Genomic DNA, 27,378 nt, shown 5'->3' with positions numbered 1-27,378 from the left:
CGTGGGAAGATATGGTTGGTCCAATTCTCGGTATTGCCAATGTGCAAAAAGCTTCTCTGCACACTGCAGAGCCTGTCACAGAATTAATGCACTGTGGGATTCCTCCTGAGCATTGTCACTTCCAGTCAGTTTGTGCGTGTCTCAGTTCCCATGTGATTCAATGCAACTTTTGTCTGCTTTTCTTTTGTTGCTGCTTTTTTCTTTGGTTAGGATTAAGCTAAAAAACAGTTTAAAACTCCTAATTATTTGATACTCATTTGCGGTCACGAGAGTCATGGTTCACCACTGCAAGGCTTCAGTGCACTGGTAACATAACGGAAAGCAAAGAAATCTTCAATGGAAAATACCCCTGGATAAAGACGGAAGCGTGACTTTTTTTAACAAGTGCACATATGCAACCAAAACAGAGCTATCCCATAATGCATCTAAAAATGCTGCTCACCGCATGGCACCTTGGTACTGGTGATACTGAGGATTGAAGCGATCTTCGTTACCCACTGTGGTACGGTGTATTCGAAAAACGGGAACAGCGCCTGTCAGTGAATATGCATCAAAGTGTATGCTCATTAGTAATGGTCAACTCCAGTCAAGAGTCTTTGGCTGTGTGTGCAGTCGATAAAGCTGTACAAAATTTGTTATTGTGGATTCTCACATATTTCCGAGCCAGACCAACCTACCCACTTCATGAATGCCCACACTACTTCTGGTCTTTATGGACATGATGGAAGAAGATGATGACATGTGTGTTAAATGTGAAAATGGTCAAAATCCTGGAATTAAGCCCAATTACAAGGTATATACCAGATTGTGTGCGAATTGAGTGAATGCAAAAATGTTATTAAGACACATCAGTGAAATTTGAGGAAGATCAAACAAAGCATTCAAAAGTTATGAATTCATAAACTCTCGTTACCACCATGGCCTGATAGGAATTTTGCACTGCTAGTGGTATTTTGCTGAAGGGTTCCCCTCAATTTGCTTGTATTCTGATCATTAGACCAAAGATTAGTGATAAATTTTATCCTGAATCCTTCATATGATTCTCTCTTTCCCGTAATTATCTGTAAAAGCATAAACATGCTTGTGTAGAAAAGAGAAGCACCGGTACTTCAGAAATTTCATATTAAAAGTAGATGTCAGAAAATGCATTTTCTTGCTGAAATGTGACATGTACACATCTTGTGTGCAATCTCTGTCTGCGTGATAGAAGAAGAAAAGCGAAGGTTTTGATAATTACTTTGCTAACTGTTAGTGTTGTCATTGTCCTTGCTCTCAGGGGCATTCTCGAAACAGCAGTACAAGCTTTGCATGTCTTCCTGTCTTTGGTTTCCCTTGTCATGCAGGAGCCCATCTACATTGTCACAGAACTCATGTCCAATGGCAGCTTGTTGGATTACCTGAAGGACGGGTCAGGAAAGGACACCAAGCTAACAACTCATGTGGACATGGGTGCTCAGGTAGGGGCAAAAGATTTGAACTTACGGGAAAAGTTACCTCATGAGGCAACCCTTCGTTTTTGTGTTTGGATTTATTTTTATGCCTCCGCCACAAAGCGTCACCAGAGACATTCAAATGTTTTTTTGGATTTCTATCTGTCCTTCCGTCTGTCTGTCCGTAAGCAATTTTGTGAACAGCATAACTTCAGCACTGTTTGAGGTATCCAAATAAAAGTGGCATGTGTATGCATGAGTGGATGAAGCTGTGCCTATCAACTTTGGGTGCACATGGTCAATGTCAGAGGTCATAGGTCAAGGTCAAATACAAAAATTTGACCATAATTACCTCCGCAAAGGAAGGAGGTTAAGTGATCATCGGCGTTGGTTTGTCTCTTTGCAAAATAACTCAAAAAATTGTATATGAAAAATGTAAATGAAACTTGCATAAAAAGTCAATATTGACACAAGGAACACCTCTTCAGTTTTGTAGTGATCCAGAAATTTTCATGGATTTTTGAAGGATTTTTCATCTTTTGGCATATAAGGTCAACAAATGTGGGGTTCAAGCTGCACGTACTGCAGGTTTACATACATGCACTTAAGTGTGTGCTCTGCTTGGGCGAGGCGCCGTGCAATGACGTAAACAAAATATTTCTATTTTTGGAAATGAGTTGCTGGCTTGACGGAGGTTTGTGCTCTCCGAGTGCTTTTCTAGTTAATCAATTAATTTGATGTATTACACTTTGGCATATATGTCAATGTATTATTACCTCCGCCAAGGAAGGAGGAGCTTAAGTGATCATCAGCGTTGGTTTGTCTGTTTGCAAAATAACTCAAAAAGTTGAGTACAGATTAAAATGAAACTTGCAGGAAAAGTCGATATTGACACAAGGAACACCTCATTCAATTTTGATAGTGATCCAGGAATTTTTATAGATTTTTGAAGGATTTTTCATCTTTTGGCATATGTAGGGTCAACGAACTTGGGGTTCGAGCTATGCGTGCTGGAGGTTTAGATACTGTACGTACACTATTAATAAAGCGTTCGCTCTGCTTGGGCAAGGTGCTGTGCAATAACGTAAACAAAAGGCTTTTATTTGGGGAAATTGCGTGTGTGTAAGGATGGAAATGAGTTGCTGGCTTGGTGGAGGTCTGTGCTCTCTGAGTGCTTTTCTAGTTCATTTTGTAATCATGGCCAGAAGAGAAGAATGAGTGTCTTGCTTCGGTTGCAATGGGATAAGTTTCATCAGATGCATAGTAAAAGGTTTCTTTTGAGGAACAATGTAATTACAGGAAGTGACATGACAGAAAGATTGCAAATGTTTTAACCCCAACTTGCTGTGTATAAATCAAACACAGATTGCAAGTGGTATGGCGTACCTGGAGACCATGAATTTTGTCCATCGTGACCTGGCGGCTCGAAATGTCCTGGTCGGCGAGAACAACATTGTCAAGGTGGCAGACTTTGGTTTGGCGCGACTCATCGAGGAGGATGAGTACATGGCAAGAGTCGGTGAGTTTTCCGGGAAATTATTTCGCATATTAAAGAACATTATCAAAAACTCAGTAGCATGGAGATACCATGTAACGGCTATTAAAGGCTATATAGTCCGACTTGGGTATATTCGGGAATCCTTGAAATTAATCGTGGAAAAAAAAATCAACATGAAATTTGAAGTGAAATCTATTAGACAGTGATAGTTTTCAGATGTTGAAATAATTTTGAAGGTAATCAGCTGTTCAATTGCAAAACACATTTCATCGTAGTATTTAGACTTGGCAGCTGTTCCAGTATTGGAAGGAGTCCCCATACACTACAAATCACAAACATCATTTAGTGCAGGCAGAATTTCAGAGACCCCTAATACAATTGTAACTTATCAATCTAAACATGCAGCATGTATGTGCATGCAGGGCAGAATGCAAGCATGCATACATACATCCGGGCTCGAGATTAGCTGTGGCCCAGTGGCCTGGGGCCACTAGCGGCTAATATGGGGCCACCAAACTTCCAAAAAGGTTTATCTGTTGGTGGCCCGACCAGGCAACTACGATTCAAAACGGATTTTTATATTCAAACAAACCAGCAGCAACAATCCAGCATCAACTTAGACCTAAACACCTGTAAGAAATATTAAAGTTCTTTTTCCCATTCAAAAACTGTCATACAGGCTGTGATATGAAGAAGGGCACATTTTCTATTTGTATTCCCGCAGGAGCCAAGTTCCCCATCAAGTGGACGGCTCCCGAGGCAGCACTTCATGGCAGGTTTACCATCAAGTCAGATGTGTGGTCGTTTGGTATCCTCCTCACGGAGATCGTCACCTTTGGCCGCATCCCGTATCCTGGTACGTCAGATGATGTCCTGAAAGTTTCATTGTCATCATTTTTAAATTTCTGTATCCATCTGATTGTTGTTTATCTAATTGTTACACAGCATAAACTGTGACTGCCCAGCTCTAAACCCCACAAAAAGTAGGCCTACATGGATTTCCACTTTGCTGCATAGTTTACAAGAATAAAAATATAGGCCTAAGCTCATAAAGCTATGAAATGCTTCATTTACTTAACCCATTGAGGTCGAGTCCTGAGTATATGGGCAAATGTCTATGGGAAATGCATGTTGTAGCAAAATCAGCCCATCCTCAACTGGTTAAAATTGAATCATTCTAATCTAAACAAAAGCTGATAGAAATAGAAGAAAGTTAGGATCCGCAGTTTCATAGAAAAGGGAGAAAAGAGGATTTGAAGATTATTGTCACTCCATCGTGCTGTGCAGATGTATCAATTAAAACATGTTTTCCCCAATGAAAGCAGCAACAGTTCAAAGAAATATTGTCCAGAAAAACTGCTCTTATTTGAATTCCTGTTTTATACTAAGCCACCAAGTTTTGACAGAAAAGAGTACTCTTCTGGGTAGTAAAGACAAATTCTAAAAATTTGAGTAGGTCAACCCAAGTGACATATTTTGGTCTATTACAGAGAATCATGATCTGCACCAGTCCTTTTTGTGGGTTTTGAGCTTGACCGTCATTTTTCCACTAATAAATTATATTAATTTGTAATCAGCTTTCTTCTGTTTGCGTTTGTTACATTTTACACCTGTCTAGATTATCATTCAGATTTTCAGTCATATGCAGGGATGCCAACCTTGTAAGCAGCATTGCTGTATTCTGAGGGCTGAAAAGGCGTAGCTTTGGTGTTTTCCATGAAATGTGCCATATTTTGGACAAAATGTACAAAATGTGGCAAAAAAGTAACAGTTGGTATCTTTGTACACATATGTGTGCCTCCCTTTGATAATGCAGTTGTTAATATTTGATCGTAATCACTGATGCAGCAGAATGTATTCCTGTACAGGGTAGACTTTGTCTAACAAGAAACAAGCTACAATCAAGATGCTCAAAGATAGGTGTACATACTGGAGAAGTGGAAATTTTGTGCAGCCAGAAATTTGCTCCTTGCAAAATTCGCAAAAGGTTTCATGCACTCGAAAATTTCTGGTTTTCCAGTGTTTTTGTACATTTCCTCTCATCGGAATTGAATTGCTCCATGGTACAATTGCACGCGGACCTCAACCGTTCTCTGAGCAAGTGTCTTTTCCCCTTTTCACTCCTAGGAATGACGAACCGAGAGGTCTTGGACCAAGTGGAGCTGGGCTACCGCATGCCCAAGATGCACCATTGTCCCGACTCCCTCTACGAGATCATGCTGAAGTGCTGGCACAAGGACCCCCAGCAGCGACCCACCTTCGAGTTCCTCCACTTCTGCCTTGATGACTACTTTGTGTCGACAGAGCCCAACTACAAGGAGGCAGACTAGGGGAGAGGATCCCACCCCACCCCTCCCCTTCTCCCTGGCCTTCTGAAGAAGGAAAGACTGTGAAGGGAGCCCTCGTGAGGCAAAAAAATTATTGCCAAATGGACAGTGGTTAGGATGATTGGCGTCGAGCGAGCAAACGAAAGAGAGAGGGAGAAGTAAGAGTGTGACTTGCCACTGAAATGACGAGGAATGAAATGATTTTGCGATGGAATGATGAGGGAAATGAGATTATTTCTGTTCTTTCATTTGCCGGAGTTAACAATATTATATCAAATCAATTTGTACAATTACAAAGAAACTCCACCGGAAAAGTGGCTTATGAAACAAAAGCAAACAAATGAAATAGGGAACGTATACAAGCAGAAATGGTTTTGATTGCAGAAGAACATTTTATCTTATTCTAGGATTACAAAAGGCATACTGACGACGTAATGTATATACAAATATTTATGCAAGGTTAAATGCAAAATTTGATGTCGTTGTTTTGTATAGTTTTGCTATGACCAACCTTCGGCCTTTCATTGTCCAATCTGTGAAAACTTTTGAATACATGCAAAAGCATTAGCTTGAGTGCCTAGTCTGCCCTTACTCTAAATTTGAGAACATTATATTATTTGCTCACTGTACAAACAGCAAATATTTTGCACAATCATGTTTATTGGTCAGTCACTAATAGGGCCTACAGTGTACGTGCAAACATTAGGGGACAGGACTTTTGTGTTCACACTCATTGTAGACATTCATGACCGGTGACTATGTTTGGTCATGTTAATTGGTGTTGAAAGACTTGTCAGCATTCCTCTTTTAATATGCACTAGGTTGCAAACTTTCAAAGAAAAAAACTTAGTTAATGACGCAAGAATGGGCCCACTCAGCCATTGATATTTTAACACTTAACAGATTTGTAACGCCAAATGATATAATATAATCTTAATTAAAGAAGAATGTGCAATTATCTGGCTCTAATCACTTCAGTGTACTTGCAAGTTTGATCTTTTTCACAAGGACCAAATACATGTATGCTTCTGTTTTTTACACCATAGATATTTTCAGTGATAATTGACAAAGAGTGAGATAATAGACCTGTGCTACGTTTGGTATTTGATGCAAATAATTTAAGGAGGAAAGTCTCCGGTCAAATTGGCAGGGTCCAATGTGAAAGTGTCCCGCGTCGGCTTTACCTGAAGGCTTCTAACTATAAGATGCCGGCCAAGTACTGGTAAGCACTGGGTGAAGCGTGTAGAGAATCGCTGTATTTTTTGTACCCCTTCCCAATCCCTCCCACACAGCACTTTATACATGTAGTCATGGCCGTCGTATATTGGAACGCGCTTCCTATGCTGCAACCGCACTGTCGGAGTGCTCCACGATAGGCCTATTTACACAGCCAGTAATACAAAGTTGCGATTATTTGCATCAGAATTTGACTGCGACATAAAACCATTTTTTTAATGTGTGTGGACATAATAATTGCAACTACACCTGTATTAGTGAGATTCAAATCACAATTCACACACTATTCAAAGAGCAATGTTTCCGAATTAGTTGCGTTTTTTTCAAAATAGATTCAGTTATTTGCATTACAAAGTGTGTATGAATGCTGTGCAAAATGGTATTGTTTTATTATATCGCAAAATGCAAGGCACGCGTGGGATAGTCGGATGAAAGTCAGATCTAGCAGTTTGGCTTCGCTCAAACTGGTGCAATTTGGATGGCTTTTTTTTTTTTTTTTTCTTGCGAACAAGTGCACAACAAAAGCGCAATTTAAATAGCGATTCGAATCACACTTTTCCTGTGTACATGTGAATGTGCCTAATACACTGTACCAAGCTTCAGTCACGGTCCGCCAGTCTCGAGTAGCCTCCAGGTGGGCCTGCGTGCATTATGCTAAATGCGCACTGTGCTAGATCTCCCTTTCATTGCAACTTGATGAGAGGCATTGTATATTGCACACACCACATTGAATACCAGTACAACTGCTCCTGTGCACATGACATGGTAATTTGACTGACTGCATGCTGTGTATCAATGACCAAAAGTCATGCAGTATACAAATGCATACGGTATTTATGTATTTTAGAGGCTTTTTAGCTGCTATCAAATTGATACCAAAAAGTCATTTTCAAGGTGTGTTAATTGCCTAGCATTAATGCAACTGTTGATTGGAGCTCTTTGCATATTTTTTTGTATTTGCTCAAGACGCCAGGGCCATCAGCATACAGTAATTACTTGTTTACTTTTAAATCTAGATATTAGTGTGAGCCGCCAAATGAGTTTCGTGTTGTACTTTCAGTTGCAAGAATTGTCTGGAAATGTGAGCCTGTTGCCATTCATATATTTTTACCAAATTCTTACTGAGATCAGAAAAGAATGCGCGTTTGTTAGGGAGACTAGGTCATATTGGCCTATGAAATAGGAAAAAAAGTAAAGAATATTTTTGTGAAGTGAAGCTGATCCTATCAGTTGTTGATCATGTACGCGTAACAATTGAACCTCACTACGAATCGGTAATCAGGAGATTTTGAATATTGCATAATCTTTTTGCACTGTCGTAACATGCAATATATTTTTTAATGATTGTGTGTACTGTGCCACTGTAAATATTGAGGCTTTTGATACATCACATTCCATTATTTTGTATGACTGGGGTCAATCAATTTTGCCCTTAATAACCTAATTCTCTTTTTTTTTTTAAATCTTGGTGGGATTTTTATTTTGTCATTGTTGTTGTTCTGACATTCTTTATGACCAGACATGGTGATGCATTCTTAGGCAAAATTATATGTATACATTTCTTGGAAGCATTTCGCATCATCAGCAACTATCACATCTTCAATCGGGGTGATCTTGCCTGGCAGTACATGGATAACGTGTACATACAGTCATCTGACAAAGCATGTCAGCAGTGCACAATTGTGTAGTGTACATATTTCAATCATTTCTATATGGGAAGTGGGCTTCGGTGAAAATAGACATTTAGAATGTAGTACAGGTACAATGTATTAAAGCAATATTTTCTGTTCTGAGATGTGACTTTGTCTCACTATTCTGCAATATGAAAAAAAAAAGAAGTAGGCAAAAGATTACATTCTACATTTTTGTAATTATGCAAATTTGAACTTTGACCAAAGTATAAATCTTTGTGAAATGTGGTATAATAAGGGTTTTGATCTGGCTGCAGGTTTTAACATATGTCAGCACACTTTTGGTACAAAGATTTTGAACCGACTTTGTTCTTCATTATTAAATGTGAGCGTTTGTGCCAGTCTCGATCGCATTGTTTGCACCTTCCCACTGTATTTCAAATGAGAGAGTGTGTGGTCAAAATCAAATCAGCCAGCTTCCAAGCCGGTGCCATCATACTTTTGTTATCATACTGTGAAAAACAGTGTGCATTATACTGTATATTCCTCAAAACTCAGTGGTTCCGACATGAGTTAAGCTTCTGTCTTACTCTCATGTGGTATTAGGGGAAATTCTGTTACATTTGTACAAGAATGTTGAATGAGGTCATCAGGTCCAGGTAATTAACCTTATTATATCTGGATACTTGTCATTGTACGCTTGGAACACACCCACAAATGCACACTGCATGACTGCGTTCTTGTTTGCACCAGTGTCATGCACATGACAGAGTTATTGAAATTCAGTACTTTTATAAGCATGCAGTACATTGTGCAGGACATTGCATTGTGTCTTTTTTTTTTTTTTTTTTTCAAAATGATATTAATATGTAGATTGCTGTTTATAGAGAATTGATATGTCCATTGCCAAAGACTTTGTCTTATCAACAGATCTGATCAATAAAACATTTTCTTTTTAGAAATTCTGCTCCCTTACACCCAGACCACCATAGCTGGCAATAGTAGATGTGCTTGTACAAGACATTTGCAGAATGCTTTTTATTAATACTTTAATACATGTTTAATACGGGATAGTGCTCGAGCTTAATCTGACCCTTGTGAAACTGCACAACTTTCGCTTTTTGTACATTGATGCAATGAAACCCTTATTTCATGAATTTTCAAGTAGATTGGATTTTGTTTTTCTTCTCTCAGGCAGAAAGGCAAATGAATTGATATTTCTCACAAAATTTCTGTTGGTGGGAAAAGTTAAATGCCTGCTGCAGGTCAGGTTTGGAGTATGCATGTTTCTCTCAACTTGTTAATTTCAGCTGAATCCTGGCAATTTGTCCTGATTGTACAGAATTGTGAGATGAGCAGGGCCGGCGCAGTGTTTTCAAAAGTGTGGGGGCCCTCTTCCGGGTTTCATGAGCTAACAAGCAAAAAAAGAAAGAAGAAAAAAAAAAAAAAAAGCTCATCTCTTTTCCGCGTCCACTTCCAGGTTTCTTCGGCTGACAAGCAAAAAAAAAAAAAAAAAAAAAAAAGGTCCTCAGCTCATCTCTCCCCGTCCACTTCCGGGTTTCCGGGTTTCTTCAGCTGACCAGCAAAAAAAAAAGAAAAAAAAAGGTCCCTATCTATTTCTATTTTAGTGCCACTTACGTACTTCCAGGTTAAAAAAAGTGTGGGGGCCCGGGCCCCCACGGCTGCGCCGGCCATGATGAATTTCAATGACTCTGAATTTTGAAAGAATGGGCACAGCCACAGATGGAAGAATGGTTGTGTATGTGTACAATAAGAACTGTCGTTATAAAAAGAGGTAGTGTGTAACATTATCCTCTTTCATGACAAGGTGATTTTGAAGGTCCGAACTCTTTGTATTTCATTGGTTTTGCACCCTGATGTGCAAATGTAGTAAGAAACCTGATATAACAAGGTAATTGTCATGGTGTTTAATAGGTCGTTGTTATCTCAAAGCTCCTGTGTCTTTGCACATTGGGTAAGACTTTTGATGTTGTTCCTGTTGACAATAAGTGTAATGGGGTCATGATGTTGTGTGCATTGTAGTGCCTAGTTGAATCAAAGGGTTTGCATATAGGGATGGAGTGCTTGTAATATGATGCCAAACATATAGTGCTGCCTAGGGGATTTTTTTGTGCCAATGTTAGTACAGTGGAAACTCGATATAACGAGATGGTCGGGACCGAGTCATTTTCCTCGTTATAGCCGATATCTCGTTATATCAGTAGGCATAAAAGAAGGCATAACATAAAGACATTAATTTGCACATGTGGGACTACCCATCATATTTCCATCACTACTGATAACTTGATATTGTGTGTGAGGGAATTATTCACCTGTATGGGTAAGAAGATGTTTTCGCCAAGGAAATCCAATATCAAGAATGTGTTTCTTATTAATTGTAGATGTTTGAATTTATAAATTTATATAGCTTGCGATTGTATCAAGATCGTCTGTGGATTGCCAGTACCGTATGTGGTTATCGTATGGGTGTGTGTTGTGTGGAAAGCTTGAATATGGTCTGTACAATACTGTGTGTGTATGTGACACATTCTGTATGTACATTATGACTGCGTGTGTGTGAAGATGGGGAATTCCCTACGTAGGAGGCCAATCACAGCATCAGATTGCCTACCTCACACCTGCTAAACGTCATGATGATGTCATGTATACATAGGGCCGTCCCACCACATTTTCTGCATGTATCAGTGTGCGCGCACACACACTTTAATACACGTAAAACATGCAGTGCTAGCTGGAGTGCACTGAAGAAAATGATTATGTGTGTACAAGACAGTTTTTGGCGCATCAAGCTTTACAATATCGGAAGATGATAGCACAGGCGAAATAAAGCTTTACCGAAGACATTTTGCTTTACCTCGCTATAGCAGGTTTGATTGACTATGTTTTTCTTTGTTTGGAAGTCACAAAATTTATCTCGTTATAGCAGTTATTTCGTTATAGCCGATCTCGCTATAAGAGTAGCATTTTACATAGACTTGTGTGGAAGGAAATTTGGGACCGGGAAAATTTCCTCGTTATAACCGATATCTCGTTATAGCAGTGTTCGTTATACCGAGTTTCCCCTGTATGTGGTCTTGATTCCTTAACTGATTCCCAACAAAAGGAGAAAAAGAGTTTGTAGGGAGCCATAGTCAGCAGTATGGGGCGATTGGATTTGGGTAGCTATCTTGTATGTGTGGCTGCGAAGTTAGTACTGTTCATAGTGGAAATCAACAAACGTAATAACATATTTTTGTGGAGGGCAAATGTACAAGCACAAGGGACTCAAAATGTGTGGTAGAAGCAGCATGAAACTTGATAGGCTGATGCATTACATCAAACCGGTTTACACCATGAAGGATAGCAAATCACTAACATATTGTATCATTTTGCATAGACTGACTTTTATTTAAATAGTTTCTCTAAAATAAGGTCTCTAAGGAAGGGAATCATATCTTTTTTTCTACAGTTTTTGCTTTAATAAAAAAAAGAAGAAGAAATTGCTGCCTTTCAAAGCTGACTCGAAGATGAAAAATAGATATTGCACAGGGGACACAGTGGAAATGGAAACTTAGGATCAGAGACTATTTTCAAACAAACTTTAACATCTGATACAAGACATAGTTTATAGTGATGTATTCCCCACCCCACCCCACTTTGTTTTCACATTTCATTTGTTTTCTCTTTGGTTTTTGCTTTTGTTATTTTTAATGAATGTTACAACATGATGTACCATGTAAACTTGCCAAAATATTCAAAATTGCCAGTGTGCAGATAGTGAAAGGTGGCTGATGAAATTGATGTCAAGAAATGAGAAATTAGTTGAATACGTAATTTAATAGCCAGTATCGTAAAGTGAAGTGTAATTTCTTATTTTGTACATGTTGCAGTCTTATGATGGGATTTCTGTTTGTTTTTTTTCCAACTGCTGCTTTTGTATTCGGAAAGTAGTTTTTATAATAAATTAATCATGAAAAGTTGAGGCATTGTGGTGATATATTTTGAGAAAATATCATAAAAGACACACAAAGATATTTGCTGTTCTGTGAAATTGAATCAATTTGAGTACACTAAAGCAGTGATAATCATAATGTAAACAAAGCAGGTCAGGTTACAGCTTGCTTGCAATTAGATGATAATCACATCTTTTTCTTTTTTAAATTTTTGCATCATGTGCAAGTGAAGCTGGAATCATGTATGTAGCAGAATTACAATTTGCAGGCCTATTATTGATCAAATTTTTACATGTACTAGCAGTGTCTTGATGAACCATCAGTTTACCTAAGACCAGCTTGGTCTATATTATTATTAAACAAGTTTCATTGTCTATTACGCAGTGCCCACGTTTCTGGGTTATGTACTACTTTTTATAGAAATATGAGGTATTTTAAGTGGATTTATCATGGTAAGAATTTCTCATATTGTGAGCAGTATGATTTTGTACATAAATGGCAAATATTTTATGCATGTATAGTAGCACAGTTTCATACATATGATAGTTGTACAGCGCTGGTAAAAAAAAAAAAAAGAGGAAAGCCTTTTCCTATTAGTGTCAACTAAACCTTTACTGTCATCTATTATAAAAGAAAATAATAAAAAAAATAAAAAAAAATAGGCAAACATTCCCACCCTATGGGCTCGTCCTGGTAAGAATTACCAGTACGCTGTATCTGATAATCGAACTACAGTGTGTATATATGTCAACATTGCACTGATGTGTCTTAAAAAGAGAAAGGGAACAAAACAAAAAAAGTCACATACGCATATTCTGCTTTGTTCATTTCCTATAATAGTTGCATTATGAAAAGCTGAAGTTGTTGTGCCCCCAGTGTTCTGTATGTTTTGTAGGAGGTCGGAGGTCACGACTAGAAATTGCAGGGTCACGTTGAGTTCCAATTCGGTCTCCATCCTATCAGAAGTTGGCTGTGTGATTTTGGCCGCAATTCCACAATGTAAATTTCATTCTGTGACATATACATGTACGTGTATTTGACCAGAGAGTACATTTGTAGGTTGACATTGCTGCAACTCACCTCGACTCTATACACCGATATGCACTTGGCCTTGGCAATACATTAGATACATGTACAGTATGTGTGATATTGTAAATGACTCTATGTTAGCCCACTGCAAACTCGTCTTTTGTTTTATTTCCTTTCATAGACAGTTCTCTCATAGCTTACAATTCTGCAATTCTCGTATGAATTTTTGCTTTATCGATGTCAGCTTTTGTACATGTATGCTGTCTGTCTTGACAATACGGAAGTGATGTGTTTTGCAATTTGTTTATTTCTTTCCTGTTGGTTTTTAAATACACAACATACTCCCCCCCCCCCCCCCCATTATTTATGATCCTTTTTTTTTGTATTGATTTACCCGTGGCGACATCTACAATTCTCAGCAAAAGCCATGGCATGAGTGGTCTTGTGTGAATGGTCAAAAGAAACTTGGTAAACAGTGGGAAATATTTGGTTCAACCCAACATGATTGATACTTCTTATAGCCACCAGGGATTTGCAAAGATAATAAATGATGCTCTATATATGTCTCAGTGTTTCTTTGATTGTCCCGCATTCAGATGTGTCAGAATCAAGCTAGTTTTGTACAAAAACAAAAGGAAGAAAAAGATAATGCACACTCTATTACAAGGTCAACCTCTGATCTTTTTGTAAAGTTTGTCTTCGGTAACCATGGCAACTTTTATGCAACTCTCTCTTCCACACAGACTGTTATGTTTGGGATGATGCGAAGGTTTAGAATGCCCTCCATCGTGCTCATGGATGAAGAAGTAGTGGAAGATGGGTCTAAAGCTATCAGTTTTATATCACTGGTCACTAATTATCAAACCCTGGTGTGATATTTCAATGTGATGCATTTCAGTTTGGTTATATTCTGTTTGACAAACCCACTGTGCCTGTTATATTAATGCTGAACATGGATGCATGCTACTTTGGATCACACTTTGTGTGTTTTTTTTTTTTACTGGAGACGGTGGGAAGATTTTAAAGCCAATTATTTTTTATCAGTACAATGTACATGAATCGTGGAAATGATATATCTGTGAGGTATTGTACTAGCTGTATTTTTGTAAGACTAGATTGCATTTGGACTGTCACACAAAGAACTATTTCTGTCACATTCTTCTGTTTCATACATGATGCAACAGACATGAATAAAAATATTGATTTCTTTTTTCGTAATAAAATCAACTAATTGACTATATATTTCTTCTTTCATGCATCATTGTTTGCATTCTTTGGTCAAATTTAGGCATTTCACTGCTCAACACACATACAGGAAACGTGCAGTGACTTGTCAATAAAACACCACCCATATTCACAAGAAGAGGTACATTCAGAGACTCCAACCCCAAGCACCTTCTGATCTGAAGATTCTCTCGCTTGAAATCCCTCGCAACTCCCAACTTGATGGGCACAAAGTTCTTGCGGCCGGGGGCCAAGATTTAGTGTTCTACATGTAGATGCTCTCTTGTGTTATCTCAAGCTTATTTTTCTACACGAACATACGATGACACGCAAAGTAAGAGATCATTTTAAGCAGGATACGCAGAGCCTGAGCGTAAATCTCAAGCGGGAGGACGGGAGATTTTGCAAAAATGAGCTTTTGCCGGGAGATCTCCCGTCGAAAGCGGGAGACTTGGGAGTCTCTGTACATGTCCAAGGAGATGACACATCGGCCAATGTTCATGAAGGCGGTTTTAATTTAGTCCATGGTTTATGCAAATTTCTTCTGCGTAAAGGCATGTGACAAAACGCTCATACATAAAGACATCCAAAAATAACCGCATGTTGATACTTGCATGTTTACTTCAGTTCCTGGACTCAATTCAGATCTCTGTTTTTATTTGAACCACCTTCGAGAATATGGGTTGTAGACCCATTTAAAAAAAAATGCATTGTTTTGTTGTTTTTCAGGTTCGTGCTAGCAGTTTTCCCAACTTGCTGTCTTGAACCCTAGGTAGCTGTAACTCTCCAAAGGAGAATGCAACCCAAATCATACAATGGACTCCCATTATAACAAAGTCCTCAGGACCAGCAGTTTTCTTTTGGTTATATCGAAATTTTGTTATAAGCGAACAAATAAACAATAAAAATACATAGAGTTGATAATGCTGCGACCTGAATTTTTACTTTGTTGTAACCGGACTTTCGTTGTAACCGTAATTTTGTTATAACCATGTTCGTTATACACATAATGGGAGTGCACTGTATAGTATACATTGTACATTATATAGATGATGACTGGCGGGGGAGGGAGCATACCGAATGTTACACCTGAAGGGCTCGAAATGCTATTGAGGGAGGTTATAAGTCCCAAGACGAAGTCGAGGGATTTATTGCCTCCCGAAATAGCATTTCAAACCCTGAGGGTGGAACGTTTGGTACATGTTCCCGACAACAAAAGTCATCATCTGTTATATTATATGGGTTAGTCAAATACGTCAAATACATCAACGTCAACCACCCAGCAGAACGCGGTTAACGCCCTCGATCGCTCGCTCGCGCAGAGCCAAATTCACTGTGCACGCGCGGTCCTAGGCCTTCTGTCATTTGTTACGTGAAAATGTTTTCCCACAGAACATTCACATGAATGTTCACCCATGGGCGAACATAACGAATGTACCTCCATCACGTGACTGTGTTTAGCCAATCACTATTAAACTGGTATTTAACTAGCCTATTTAATATTGTACATTGTACATGTATACTAGTGGACTGGATGACTGCAACAACAGAAGAATACATCTGTGAAGTTTGAGGAAATCGGATGATCCATTCAAGCATTTATACAAACTTTCAAAGTTTTGGTGCCATCACGGCTACAGTAAGAAAGCAACAACATTTTATGACTTCACTCATGGACAACTTACATCGCTCAGTCTCTGGGGCCTTGTTACAATAGGGTTTCCCTGTGTTTGGACATATCAGTTTTCCCCCTACTGCCCACTGAATGAACAAATAAAACAAATGCAAGATCCAAATGCTTTCACCAGACTGTCTGATTTACAGGTCCAGAGGTATTACATCCTCTCCACCCTTCATCCTATTTTTCCCCCAACATCTAATGAGTACTTTGTATATTGCAAAGTAGCATTATTATGACAAATAAACATGGTCCAGATACATTTCACATTTCGTCGTTGGGGTGACAAGACCTTGTATCTGCAATTTTGGTGAAAATGGCCTTTTTGGATTAATGGTCAAATAATGGGTTATGTGATGTCCTGTCCAAATCCAAACTGTTTTACTCCAAAAATGAAGCCACCAGGGCATGTCAAAGGAAAGGCTATCCCATTCGCCACAGTGCTTTGGCAGCCATGTTTTTTGGCTCTCCTGAACATTTGACATTTTGTAGATACGAGGTCTTGTCGCCCCAGCGACGATTTGCATCATGAAAACATATTGTGTATCAAAAATTTACAACGGCCTGTAGTGCAGAACCTTTGCCGTATGTTTTGATCAATGATAATTTATGCATATTTGCATAATGGAAAAATATGAAAAGACAATTATGACCTTTCACGCTAAAACCTTCACTTTCTAATCAAGTGCTACATACAATCTGTATGAGCAGTTGTTGAACACAGATTGACAGAAATTTGAACAATAATGCTGCGCCATTAGATTATCATTCATGGTGATCGCAAGCTACCTGATATACATGTCTTCTAAAAGAGTCAAAGCCTGGGCTTACTTATTGATCGGCTGTCACATTTCTTTTTAAGAGAGAATGAGGTGTCAGGATCCCTTGGATTTTGTTGCATGACATGCATGCTATTACATTGTCATATCTGCCATAAAATACTGTATACAATCACAGCCATCCAGCTTTTAAAAGCAATTTCAGCCTGCAGCTAAGGTAAAATATCATTATCAATAGAGGTTAAAAAATTTTGGATGACAATAGATGTTATCAGAAGAACATGATAATTTCTGCCGAGAAGGTTCTGCCCTGCTTTCATTGTGACCCATCAAGTACAAGCTAGTAGATCATTTCATGGCAGTGGCCGGGTTTATGGCAAGATTCGGCCAGTTGGGTGAATGGTAAACAGGTCGCACAGTATTAATAAGGAAGACATACACTGTACATATGTTTAAAAGTGCTTCCATTCTTCTTTATACTCTCTGACTGTTCGACCAATTCTTCTGACCCCGCTCAGATGGCTTTGAAGACCGTCCCTGGATGCTCAGCCTCCCTGAAACCAAGAGTGAATCCTGGTTCATTGCTTCTTCACTGCTTCTAATGATCCCAATTAGGATTCGAGTGACCCCACTCAAATTGCCAATCAGGTTTTCTCCAGCACACATAACGTCACTCCCGCGATGACAAACACCATACCCACGTAGATGTCTGTAATCAATGAAATGTGGTGGGTGATTAAAATGTCAAGGAGGTGGTTGAATCTTGAATTCAACAAGGCCAGCAAAACATGGTTTACTTTTCCTTCATTTTTTCCACCCTGTCATGATCATTGACTTTTCCTGCTGTACGCTAAATTTCAATTATGGTTTCAGGAACAAACAAGCAAAAATCTAATGAGTGCCATTGCATGAATGCTTTAATTGTGGACTCAAACCATTGGCTGCCACTATCAGCAGCATAACCGTATGTATGTTTGGTTTGTTTGTTTGTTGTAGTTGTTGTTGTTGTTTTTGTTTTGTTTTATTCATTTCTCCTCCATGTTTGCCTGCATTCTAGGACTGAAAATGTTTTATTAAAGTTGTACTACATATTCTCAGCATTCAGCTGATAAGCAGTCCACACATAACCATGCTCTATCATAATTTGAGCAAAACACTGGACAATCAAGGTTAGTTTTCTGTTTATCCAATTCTGGCAGAAACCATGCAACACTTTCATGCCACACTTCTGAATATTATGTAATGGTCGCAAATTCTGCGCTACAGTGGAATCTCGATACAGAGATCTGATATAACAAAATACCGTACCTGACATGAAATTAACAAACTAATTTCTCTGGTCCCAATCAATTAATTTCCTTTCTTTTATACTGTTTGACTACTGATATAACAAAAAAATATATAAAAAGAACAAACAAATTGTCTTGGTCCGAGGGATCGCGTTATACCAAGTTTTCACTGTATCTGGACAGTACTGGTACTAACATTTAAATGTAGAAAACAGATTTTTTGAGGTATATTGTACATTGTACATTGCCCCTTGACCCCACCCACCCAACCACACATAAACACAAACACACACACACACACACACATACACACATACATACATTATACATACATAACATACATGAACAGGCCGTAAACAAATAAAACAGTGAATGGATCAAACGACAACCAGTAGTTGGATATATCACCCACCTGTACCCCCTACTTTTTCTCCGAGCAGTTTCCCCGACAGCGTAGTGAAGATGAATGTCAAAGAGTTGGTGATTGGAACTACTAAAGATAGCTCTGTATCAGACGGAAAAAAAAATAGAAGGAAAAAAAAAACAAGAAAGCAAGATATCAGGAAAAACATGACAACCTACAAATGTGTGCAGAGGGAAAAAATGAACACAAAGGCAGAAAAATAATGATCACTGCATTAAAGGTATGATTTACGATTTGCAGATGAAACAAAAACCAAATTCGTCTGTTGAGAATGAGAAGGGCGTTGAGAATGACAAGGGCGTTAAGTTGTCTTGAACACTATGGCTTTAGTGGCAACTTTTTAACGCTCTTATCATTCTCAACCGACGAAATGTGAGTTAGGGATAGAAACAACCTCTGTATAAATTTGAATCGGTAAAATTAATATTAAGTATTGCTAATACAATATGTGAACAATAGTTATAATAAAAATATTTCTAGACTAAACTGCCTACAGTTATGGTTTATTGAGAAAAACACAGATATCTCATTATATTTTAGGTTTTATCGCAAAAATTTTATATGAGAGGATGTTTTGTGGTACAACAGACCTACACATATGCATTAAATGTCATTTCTTGCAAATTTTTTAATCACTGTTCCAAAAGGTAAACAGGTCCTTTAAACCTATTTCAACTATATCATCACAAACATGACCTCCTTGGACCCTTTATGCGCCCAGACACTTGGATTAACTTGCCAAACTTTTTCATGAGCATTCAGTAAATCTATCCAAGCTTGACCAAGGTGCAAAGGTAGCATGCCCACTCATGTGTAGCAATGTGCCTCAGTCTAGATAATAGGAAGGCCAAGGTGACACAATAGGGATTAGGGGAATTAGGTAATCTCTATTCCTGGACAATAGTTTCCAGGCATCTGTGCCAGATAGGAACAAAGCAATTCAGCCTGGTGCCAATCAGTTTTTAAAAGCAAAGCTAAGTGATTGTTAGCTCTCTCACTGTAAGGGTGACCATTTGTGTGCAGAGACCACAGCATTCTAGAGATGATGTTCATGACTGGGTTAAATATGGGGATAGCTGTACAGTCAAACTTTACTTGTTCAAAAAAGTAACAAATAGTCGCAACGAAATGTAATTATCCACTTTGATATCATGGGATTATAGAACAAGCCAGTTACAAACAATTCATAAAGCATGCTTTCAATTGTCCATTAAAATTCATTTTACTGCTGCTCCTGCAAAATTATTAACATGAAAAAAAAAAAAAATGTGCCAGTCACGATTGCGCAAGGGAAAATCAGAGAAAAACAATAATATGTATTTATAAAATGGAAGTAAATTTAATCTCCAAGTCATGACAATGCTTCACAATCACATACTACATTGTACGCACAAACTTACATCGGCAGAACATCTCCAACGTAACAGTGTGCCTGGTATTGACCGACCTACCTGCAGACGCGAGCGTGAGGTAGAAAATGACTGACCCACTTTGGTTGATGAGAAATGCCAACAAGTACTGGAGGACAAAATGAGATTGAAGCAATACCAGGTAATCTACATGACACTTATTGACTGGATTCACACAGATACATGTAGAATGACAAACAACAATGGCAAACAAGACGCATACTCAACCTACAAGTGTCGCACAGCATAGAAGCAATTCATGTGCCCAAACCCAGATTTCAATACAATTTAATGGGAATTGCTAGTGAATTTAGTACAACAACATAACTTTATCTGGCCTACTCTTCTGTATTAAAGCATTTTTGACTTTTTGAATGAAATGAAGTGACACTGCTGTTCACTTTAATATTCACAACTTGTGCCCAAATTCTGCAATATACAATGTACAGCTTGAAAAAAAAGGAAAGTAGAGAAGCATTTTACATTAAAATGACTTTATGGTGGCACATCAATTTCCTCTGCATATGAGTGAATGAGAGGATAGCAGTCTTTTGACAAGTGTCAATACATTTGTATAAGACTACCTGTTTGTATCTTTGTTCGTCAGATTGTAAGTTTGTGTTATGGAATTGGATACGTCATGTATCATAATACAGTGCACTCCCATAATAACAAACACGGTTAGAAAAAAATTCTCGTTACAACGAAGTAAAATTCCAGGTCCCCAAATTTGTATCATCTTATTTTTCCATACACTGTACCAGTACTTGACTGTTCGGTTATTACAAAATGTCCATACAACGTGTACTAACACAAGAAAACTGTCGGTCCCGATAACTTCATTTTAACAGGAGTGCACTGTATATACTATCTGATACCATCATACTTTTAAATGTGCAGCTATTTGAATTTAAACTACTTGTAGATATGTCGCTGGTATGCCTCTACCATAATGCATGGTTCTCCTAATAGGTCTATAGTACAATGTCTTGACGATGTGTGATGACATTTCCACATAATACCTTTCGGCAAAATAACAACATGACAGGTTTGTCGCAAATGTACTGAATATTCACTTTCCTTGAACTACACTGTAGGTTTGATTGGATGAATGGCTACATTGTCTAAGAGTGCGGGTATTTGAGGATTTTTACTTCACTTTTGACCCTTTCATAAGAAATTTAGCACTTTCACTTGACCTTTGACCTTATGGCAAGGTACTTCCAAGAGAATCTCTATTGGGTACTGTAATACTTGCATTATACACTAAGTTTCAAGAAAAATCCTGCAGGCATTGCATAAGAGGAAAATAGTGAAATTTTTAGGAGTTGCCCTTGACCTTTGACCCCATGACCCTTACATTCCCTACATAATTACTGCCAGTCAGTGCATGCATGCACTAATTTCCATGCAGATACATTGTATCTTGAACCATTTGTGAGATATGGAGAAAAAAGTGAAATTTTAGCATAATGCCTACTTACTCAAGTCTCAGACACGAAACTCTCTCTGGAGACCGTTGATTTGGTAGTTCGTGTATACACTATTAAGTTTCAAGACTAGAAATGTCGCTATGGCGACTGGTATGCCTCCGCCATAATGCATGATTCTCCTAATAGGTCTAGATAGTACATGTGGACAATGTGTGAGTACATTTTCTCAAAATTGGCAAAATAATAAAATGACAAGTATGTCATGAATGTGTTGAATGTTCACCTTCCCTGACCTACGTTTAATTGGATGAATAGGAGAGCATGTATTTGGGATTTAAGGACTTTAACTTGACTTCGACCCATTCATACGTTAAATGCATTGAGTAATTTTCAACAAAGTGCAATTTCTGTATTGAATAGTAAATTGTTGCCATTTTCATCTGGCCTTTGACCCTAAAATTCATAAGATAATCACTGTCAGGCAGAACATGCATAAATATGTAGTATGTTTCAAGATAACTTGAGCCAATTCCGAGATATGGAGGAAAAATTTAGTTCAGCACTTTCACTAGATCTTTGACCTTTTGACCTTTCAGGCAAAAACAAAAGAAAAAAACTTTCAGAGAATCTCTATTAGGTTATACATGCATACACCAAGTGTAAAAAAAATCCTGCTGGCATTGCGTAAACATGAGGGAAATAGTAAAATTTTGAAGTATTGCCCTTGACCTTTGACCCCATGAACCCTAAATTCTCTAGGTAATCACTGCCAGTCAGTACATACTATGTTCCATGAAGATACCTTGAACAATTTCCAAGGTACAGAGAAAAAGGTGAAGTTTTAATATTTTTACTTGACCTTTTGACCTTTGACCTTTGACCTCATGACCCAAACTTTCACCAGAAAATCTTAATCGGGTAATACATGTATACACTAAGTTACAAGAAAATATCTTCAGGCATTGCATAGATATGGTGGAAATAGTGAAATTTTATGTATTTGACCTTGACCTTTTGACCTTTAACCTTTGACCTCGTGACCCAAACTTTCACCAGAGAATCTTAATTGGGTAATACATGTATACACTAAGTTTCAAGAAAATATCTTCAGGCATTGCATAGATATGGTGGAAATAGTGAAATTTTATGTATTTGACCTTGACCTTTTGACCTTTGACCTTGAGCACGTGCACCCAAAAGTTGATAGGCACAAGTTCACCCCCTAATACACATACATGCCAAGTTTCATTAAGATACCTCAAAAGGTTTTGATAGTTACCCTGTCCACAAAAATCATTACAGACGGACGGAAGGACGGACGGACGGACAACCCGAAAACATAATGCCTCCGGCACCACTTCGTGGCGGAGGCATAAAAATACCTTCAGGCATTGCATAGATATGGGGGAAAAAGTGAAATTTTGTGCATTTGCCCTCGACCTTTTGACCTTTGACCTTGAGCATGTGTGCCCAAAAGTTGATAGGCACAACTTCACCTACTCATACATGTACATGCCAAGTTTCATTAGGATACCTCAAACGTTTTTTTAGTTATGCTGTCCACAATATTGATTACGGATGGAAGGGCGGACGGACGGACGGACAGACGGACCGATAGACAACCCGAAATCATAATGCCTCCGGCGACACTTCGTGGCGGAGGCATTTAAAAAATGTTGGAAAAAGGTTCAAACATAATGTGGGATCTACAGGAGCAAATTCACTGAGTTTCAAAGTCAGAGAATCTTTACCTTCTTATAGCACTTTAGCAATGTACAAAAAAAAAAATGTTCGATGAAACAAAACAAATGAAGACTGACAGAATGTCACTATCTTATTTTTTGTTATCATAAACAATTTAAAGAAAAATCAAACACTATATTCAATCAACTAGGAAAAATTAGTATCTCCTGGTATAGTTCATCAAGTTCACTGATACAAAAGCATGACAAACTACATCCCAACACGCAATCCTGTCAAGCCCTCCTATAGCATGTCCTTCGAGACAAGGAATAATGACATCACATAATCTCAAACAGAATATAAACTTGCTCATACTATAGATTAAATATTTTTCCTAGTAACATCAAACAAAAGACATGCAAGCTACCAAACATACAATAAATATAGTTTTTGTCCCTAACCTTCCAGTTTAGAAACAGGTGCTTTATTTCATCAAGAAACTGGAGCAGGGCATTCCTGCGTTTGATCCTTTCGATACCGGCGCCCTCTCTCTTCAGTAGAGGGTTGGTTGCACCCCAGAGAATTGCCACCATCACCAGAGACATCGCCTCCAGAAAACCTCCATCAGCCATGTTGCCACACAAGTGGAGATGTCATCAACCCTTAGTGGACATAAAAGATATAAGGAGGGCAATCAGCAAAGTTATACAATATGCAACAAAATTAACAATACAACACAAAAACAAAAACAATATGTAATTATGTGCACAACTTTTTTGTTTTACATGAATGGGGTTTCTACAAGTGTGTATGCCAAGGACAGGTAAAGTAGGATGGGGGGTTGGGTGTCCGGACACTTAAGACTCTCGTGTACTGACTTGCTTATTTTACTTTGTGTATACGCATTTACGCACAGCTCCTCAGTGACAAACAACTGTTTATGTAGGTGTGTCACTGTCAAACCAGACGCACTTTACAGTACGCGTCTGGTCCCACAACCTGTCCGGACGCCCAATGACTGGGGATAGTACTACTAGTGTAGTGGACCCTGAGTAGATGTTATACAAATGATGCACAGGATAGAGTGCGTTCTCCACTAACGCCACGAAATAATCCTGTGCATCATTTGTTTTATAAAATGGGTCGAAAACTAACAGCATTTTTCACGTACCTTTGTGGATCAAGATGTCCGAAGATGTTCGACCCAAACATTTACGCACATCGCACTCGGAAATCCTGCACTCAAGTACCAGGTACTGTACATTTAAGAGTATACGTACGCCACACATTACGTTATGCACACAAGAAAGGCCGGCCGGCAGCCCGAAATAGAAGTTGTTTACAGGATTGACTAGCGCGTATAGTAGCGCGCGACGCACTTGTAACAACTGATTGAGTGCGCACTGCTAGTGCAAACATTGTGACGTCAGCCGTGGATGTTAGTGAGAAATTAATACAAGCACACGTGACTCATTTCAGCGCTTCCAATTGGCTACATTCTTGAACCCATTTTACAATATGCAATATTACCAGCACAAGTGTACTGCTGGTAGGCATAGCAGGGCCTTGACCGAAAGATCGGTCTGTATCTGTCCGTCGGGGAATGTTCCGCGGAGACTGCGTCGGGCTTCACGGATCCCCTCCGTATACAGACCGAAGTCAATGATTGCGGCTCCTGTGTGGAGCAGTCGCGCACAGATCAAACGTTACGATAAACCAAATTTCAGACAGCTTTTTTACATTCAAACAAGTATGACATGACATGACACATTATGCAGCAATATTTGGGATAAATTTCTCACATTGTGCAATCAAAATACTCACATAACCTCGGTTATAATGCAGAAATTTTATCGATATCGCAACATCGCCGTTCGCGAGCAGTAAGTCGCCATTTTGAATCTATAACAATTGCTAAGCCAATCACATGCGAGGTACATGTTTTAGTAAAACAAACACGTAGAAACTACCTCGCATGTGATTGGCTAATAGGTTCATAGTGTATGTTTCTGCAGTTTGAATGTGACGACGCGACAGGCTGTGTTTTACGTTGAAAATTCTCCTAAAATGTTGGATTATTCATGAATATGGTGAGTGTAACGTATTCTTAAAAAAATAAATCCACCATACAAGCTTAAATTTGCCGACCTAGGGCCGTGAATTAGACGCAATCGAGAAGGGTGAGGTACCTCACCCAATTTTCCATAGAGACAGTGGTTAAGAACATCCACACAGCAATGGGTACTGCAACCTTCCGTCTGTCTACGGAGGACAGCGTTAATGGCAAAATATAAAACAGTCCTCCGGACAGACGGATCTTTCTGTCTAAGCAGGGCCTACCTACATACATACCATGAGGCATGACTCATGATACTCACATTAAAAACAAGCACCATGACAAAGATTCGTGTGAAATACAATTTGATCATCATTAACATTTAATATTGTCTGTAAATATACTGAGACTCACTTCACTCTTCAGCTGTTCAGGTCTTTATTTTTTTTTTTAACGACCAATAATGTCCACAGTCCACAGACAGTGAAAACAACTGAATTGAATTAGTGTGAATTACAATAAAATCTTACTTTCATCATCATCACCAGCACCTATGGTTGCAGAAGGTCATGCACAAGTTTCATGCGTCTTGCTGTAGATCAAAAACTCGAGATATTAACTTTAGTTAGCCATATATAGAGATAGAATCTATCTAAATGCAAACAACAGCATACTACAAAATACTAAAGTGGGAGTTAGGTCCACTTCAAGGGAATATCAACTTACCAACTACGCCAGGCTGACGATGGGCTTGATTCGGGTGGATTAATGCAGGTGTATGCCTTGTAGTACTTTCCTTTCCCAAACCGTGAGTCCATCAGCATCAAGTCAAGGTCGTGGGGGTCAATTGTCACCTGATATAGAGTTGGATGTGTCAGTCAGGTGACCCCCTAGTCATGTTAAAGTCACAGTCCGGGTCTGGTTAAGGTCATGAGGTACCGTCAATAGGAGGGGAAGTCAAAGCCGACCATCCCCCAAACCAAATCCCACTACAGTCTCCCCCGTTTTATTAAATAAGAGGAGCCCCCGTACTGTGATTAACAAACCCAAATTAAATCCCATTAAAATCGTCTTCAACTATGTCTACTTAAAACATCCCACAAACAGGGGGAATTCACGTCCAACCATGGACAACTATAAAAACAGTTAACAATTTGTAAACACTGGGAACAGAACGTCCCTATTCAACACTAGGCGAACACTGGCTTGGGCAACAACAATGACCCAAATACTCAACAACAGTGAAACATTTTAATCGCACCTATTGATTTGTAATTGTCATCCCGGACTATGATTTAGTCCCCTGTTTTTTCTTTGCTTGCAAACTCTAACAATAATTGGAGACCAAGGTCCCCTCAGCATCCAGAGGTTTTCCCTACATTACAAAAACCAAATTTGCTCTAAAAATACACCGTATTATCCAAAATAAAACGGGGATTACCTGATTATTTTTGCCACAAATTCAATTAAGCATGTGCAAAATTGTCTCCCATAAGAAATGGAATAAAAACCATAACACAATAAATACCTCTGGAACCGACTTCCACTTAATCGGAGGCCTATATGCATAGCACCTCAGGTATCTGCCCGCCAGCTTAGCGGGGTCCAGACAATGGGATGGCATTGTCCTGGCTGGTGGCATCAATGCCCTGTGCCACCTGCTCCTGCCTACCCTCTGCCACCAATACAACTCTAACAAAAGCTGACTTAGTGGGACACCCACTGAGGCATTTCACTATTCAGCTCCCATACGGGAAACCGTCGTGTTGTAACTGAAGTAAGCATGTGGAAACGCCTTCCTCCACGCCACTGCTTCAGTTGCAGCCGGCTGGCAGCAATGGATGTGGACCCGCTGGTGATGGGAGCAATGCTCTAGCTGTCCATACCAATTCAGTAGAATTGGTGACTGTGGGATCCACACACCCAGTAGGAGGATCCAATTCTGGAGTCCTTCTTGGGCTATGAAGGTCTTGGGCGGACATGATGATCCAGCCCCACCTCCCAAGATTGCATTGGTCCTGGAGTCGCACATTGGCACTTGAAGGCGATCCAACGTCAATGCTGTAACATGTGAAACTTGTCGCATGTATCCCCCGTCACCTCCCACCTGGGTCCCACACCATTCTTGTTTTATCCCTTGGCTCTATGCCAGTGGATATCCACTCTTGAGGAGTTGCAAGGTTTGCATCTCCCTTCTGCGTGTCCTTCCACCTCTCCCATGGTAATTGGATGGTATTGGGAGGGTCGTCTGGAACCGACAGAAGAACTTCACTCGGGTCAGCAGGAGTGGTTCCCAACT

The 27,378-nt window shown here is 39.1% G+C and overlaps 2 protein-coding genes across 2 annotated transcripts in view; one reads left to right on the top strand and one right to left on the bottom strand.

Moving 5' to 3' along the window:
• LOC139720532 (tyrosine-protein kinase Fyn-like) overlaps nucleotides 1–8,815 on the top strand; it is a 77,202-nt gene extending 68,387 nt beyond the window's left edge. Inside the window, exons 9-12 of the mRNA XM_071631884.1 lie at nucleotides 1,344–1,457; nucleotides 2,796–2,949; nucleotides 3,653–3,784; nucleotides 5,056–8,815. Of these exons, the coding sequence (XP_071487985.1) occupies nucleotides 1,344–1,457; nucleotides 2,796–2,949; nucleotides 3,653–3,784; nucleotides 5,056–5,258 (603 nt within the window). The 3' untranslated portion in view covers nucleotides 5,259–8,815. The remainder of the gene's footprint in view (nucleotides 1–1,343; nucleotides 1,458–2,795; nucleotides 2,950–3,652; nucleotides 3,785–5,055) is intronic.
• An 8,251-nt stretch (nucleotides 8,816–17,066) lies between these two features.
• LOC139720535 (transmembrane protein 234-like) lies at nucleotides 17,067–24,270 on the bottom strand. Its single transcript, XM_071631888.1, has 5 exons — nucleotides 24,195–24,270; nucleotides 23,485–23,685; nucleotides 19,950–20,016; nucleotides 18,487–18,579; nucleotides 17,067–17,494 (listed from the first exon to the last, which is right to left on the bottom strand). Exons 2-5 carry the CDS (start codon nucleotides 23,653–23,655, stop codon nucleotides 17,430–17,432), a joined length of 396 nt encoding a protein of 131 aa, XP_071487989.1. The 5' UTR covers nucleotides 23,656–23,685; nucleotides 24,195–24,270; the 3' UTR covers nucleotides 17,067–17,429.
• Between the last annotated feature and the right edge of the window lie 3,108 nt (nucleotides 24,271–27,378).

The sequence above is a fragment of the Diadema antillarum genome, unplaced genomic scaffold (genome assembly GCF_040938485.1).
Source record: "Diadema antillarum isolate AM-2024a unplaced genomic scaffold, OU_Dant_1.0 scf00000128, whole genome shotgun sequence".
In the NCBI taxonomy this organism is placed as follows: domain Eukaryota; kingdom Metazoa; phylum Echinodermata; class Echinoidea; order Diadematoida; family Diadematidae; genus Diadema; species Diadema antillarum.
Note: the sequence above shows the minus strand (reverse complement) of the source record. Positions and strands in the feature narration are given on the sequence as shown.

What these genes read in the sequence shown, in the direction of transcription:
- LOC139720535 (XM_071631888.1), bottom strand. Translation starts at nt 23,655, where the DNA reads ATGGCTGATGGAGGTTTTCTGGAGGCGATGTCTCTGGTGATGGTGGCA. An exon ending in ACCTGTTTCTAAACTGGAAG is followed by an intron (nt 20,017 to 23,484) that starts GTTAGGGACAAA and finishes TTTGTCCTCCAG; the next exon opens with TACTTGTTGGCATTTCTCAT. An exon ending in AGAAAAAGTAGGGGGTACAG is followed by an intron (nt 17,495 to 18,486) that starts GTGGGTGATATA and finishes CATTGATTACAG; the next exon opens with ACATCTACGTGGGTATGGTG.